The sequence below is a fragment of the Neopelma chrysocephalum genome, unplaced genomic scaffold (genome assembly GCF_003984885.1).
Source record: "Neopelma chrysocephalum unplaced genomic scaffold, ASM398488v2 Primary Assembly neopelma1_96261, whole genome shotgun sequence".
Classification (NCBI taxonomy): domain Eukaryota; kingdom Metazoa; phylum Chordata; class Aves; order Passeriformes; family Pipridae; genus Neopelma; species Neopelma chrysocephalum.
In genome coordinates this window covers 33539-34876 of record NW_020924910.1, presented here as the reverse complement: position 1 = coordinate 34876, position 1338 = coordinate 33539, and the positions used below count along the sequence as shown (strand labels likewise).

At 45.5% G+C, this 1338-nt stretch overlaps 1 protein-coding gene across 1 annotated transcript in view; it reads left to right on the top strand.

Moving 5' to 3' along the window:
- Positions 1–219: 219 nt before the first annotated feature.
- The window catches only part of LOC113981215 (ubiquitin carboxyl-terminal hydrolase CYLD-like), a gene marked incomplete at its 5' end in the record, with an annotated part of 15129 nt that continues 14010 nt past the window's right edge, over positions 220–1338 (top strand). Inside the window, 1 exon segment of the mRNA XM_027708504.1 lies at positions 220–375. Within this exon segment, the coding sequence (XP_027564305.1) occupies positions 220–375 (156 nt within the window).

Genomic DNA, 1338 nt, shown 5'->3' with positions numbered 1-1338 from the left:
ATTGGGACACACACAGATCCACAGGAATTCGGATCCATAGGGACACAGGTCCGTAAGGACACCCACACCTCCATGGGGACAGCCACAGATCCCTAGGAATTCGGATCCCTAGGAACACCCACGGATCCATAGGAATTCGGATCCATAGGATTCCGATCCACAGGAACACCCCGTTCCCGCCCCCCCTCACGCCCCCGCCTCCTTCCCCCCTCCGCCCAGCAGGGGGCGGGACCTGCTGCCAAACCCCGCCCCTTTCCCCATCCTGGTCACGCCCCCTCTCTCCCATTGGTCGTCCTCCCCCTCCCACCGCTTCCCATTGGCTGCTGGGCCGCGCGCGCGCCCGGACGCGGAAGCGCCGGGGCCGGAGCGGCGACGGTGAGAGCGGAGGGGGGGGGGCGTGGGGGGGGGGTCGAGTCTTATCCCCGCTCAGAGACTTAAAACCGGTTTTATCCCCCTAAAGAGGGCGAAACTTGGGATATTCTGGGATGAATATCCCAGAAATGTAGTGTTCGAGGGGGGAAAAGGGGTTATTGCTGTGGTTTCGTGAGGAAAATGGTTTATTTTGGGGGGGTTTGGTGAGGAAAATTGTGTATTTTGGGGGGGTTTGGTGAGGAAAATTGCGTATTTTGGGTTTTTTTTTTCATAAGGAAGACGGTTTATTGTTGGGTTTTAAGGAATCAAATAGTTTATTGTTGGGTTTTAAGGAATAAAGTAGTTTATTGTTGGGTTTTAAGGAATAAAGTAGTTTATTGTTGGGTTTTGAGGAATAAAATTGTTTATTCTTGTTGCTTTTTTGATGAGAAACATGGTTTATTCCTGGGTTTTGGTGCGGAAAATAAATAGTTCTTGGGGTTTTTTAATGAAGAACACAATTTATTCTTAGGTTTTGATGAGGAAAATAGTGTATTTTTGTGGTTTTCGTGATAAAAAAGTGTTTATTTTTCTGCTTTTCATGAGGGAAAGAGTTTATTTCAGTGGGTTTTGAGGAGGGGAAACGGTTTATTCCTGAGTTTTGGTGAGAAAAGTGGTTTATTTGGGGGGGTTGATGAGGAAAAGAATTTAATCTTGGGGGCTTTTTTAATGAGGAAAAAAAAGTGCTTTGTTCTTGGGTTTTAATTAATAAAATAGTTGAATTTAACCAGTGGAATTTTGGAGGTTGAATTTAAGTCCCAGGTTTTTACTCCCAGGTTTTAATTCCTGGAATTCCACCTGTTGAATTTAACTCCTGGAATTTAACTCCAAGATTTTAACTACTGGAATTTTGGAGGTTGAATTTAACTCCTGGAATTCTACCAGTGGAATTCCAGTAGTTGAATTTAAGTCCCAGGTTTTTACTCC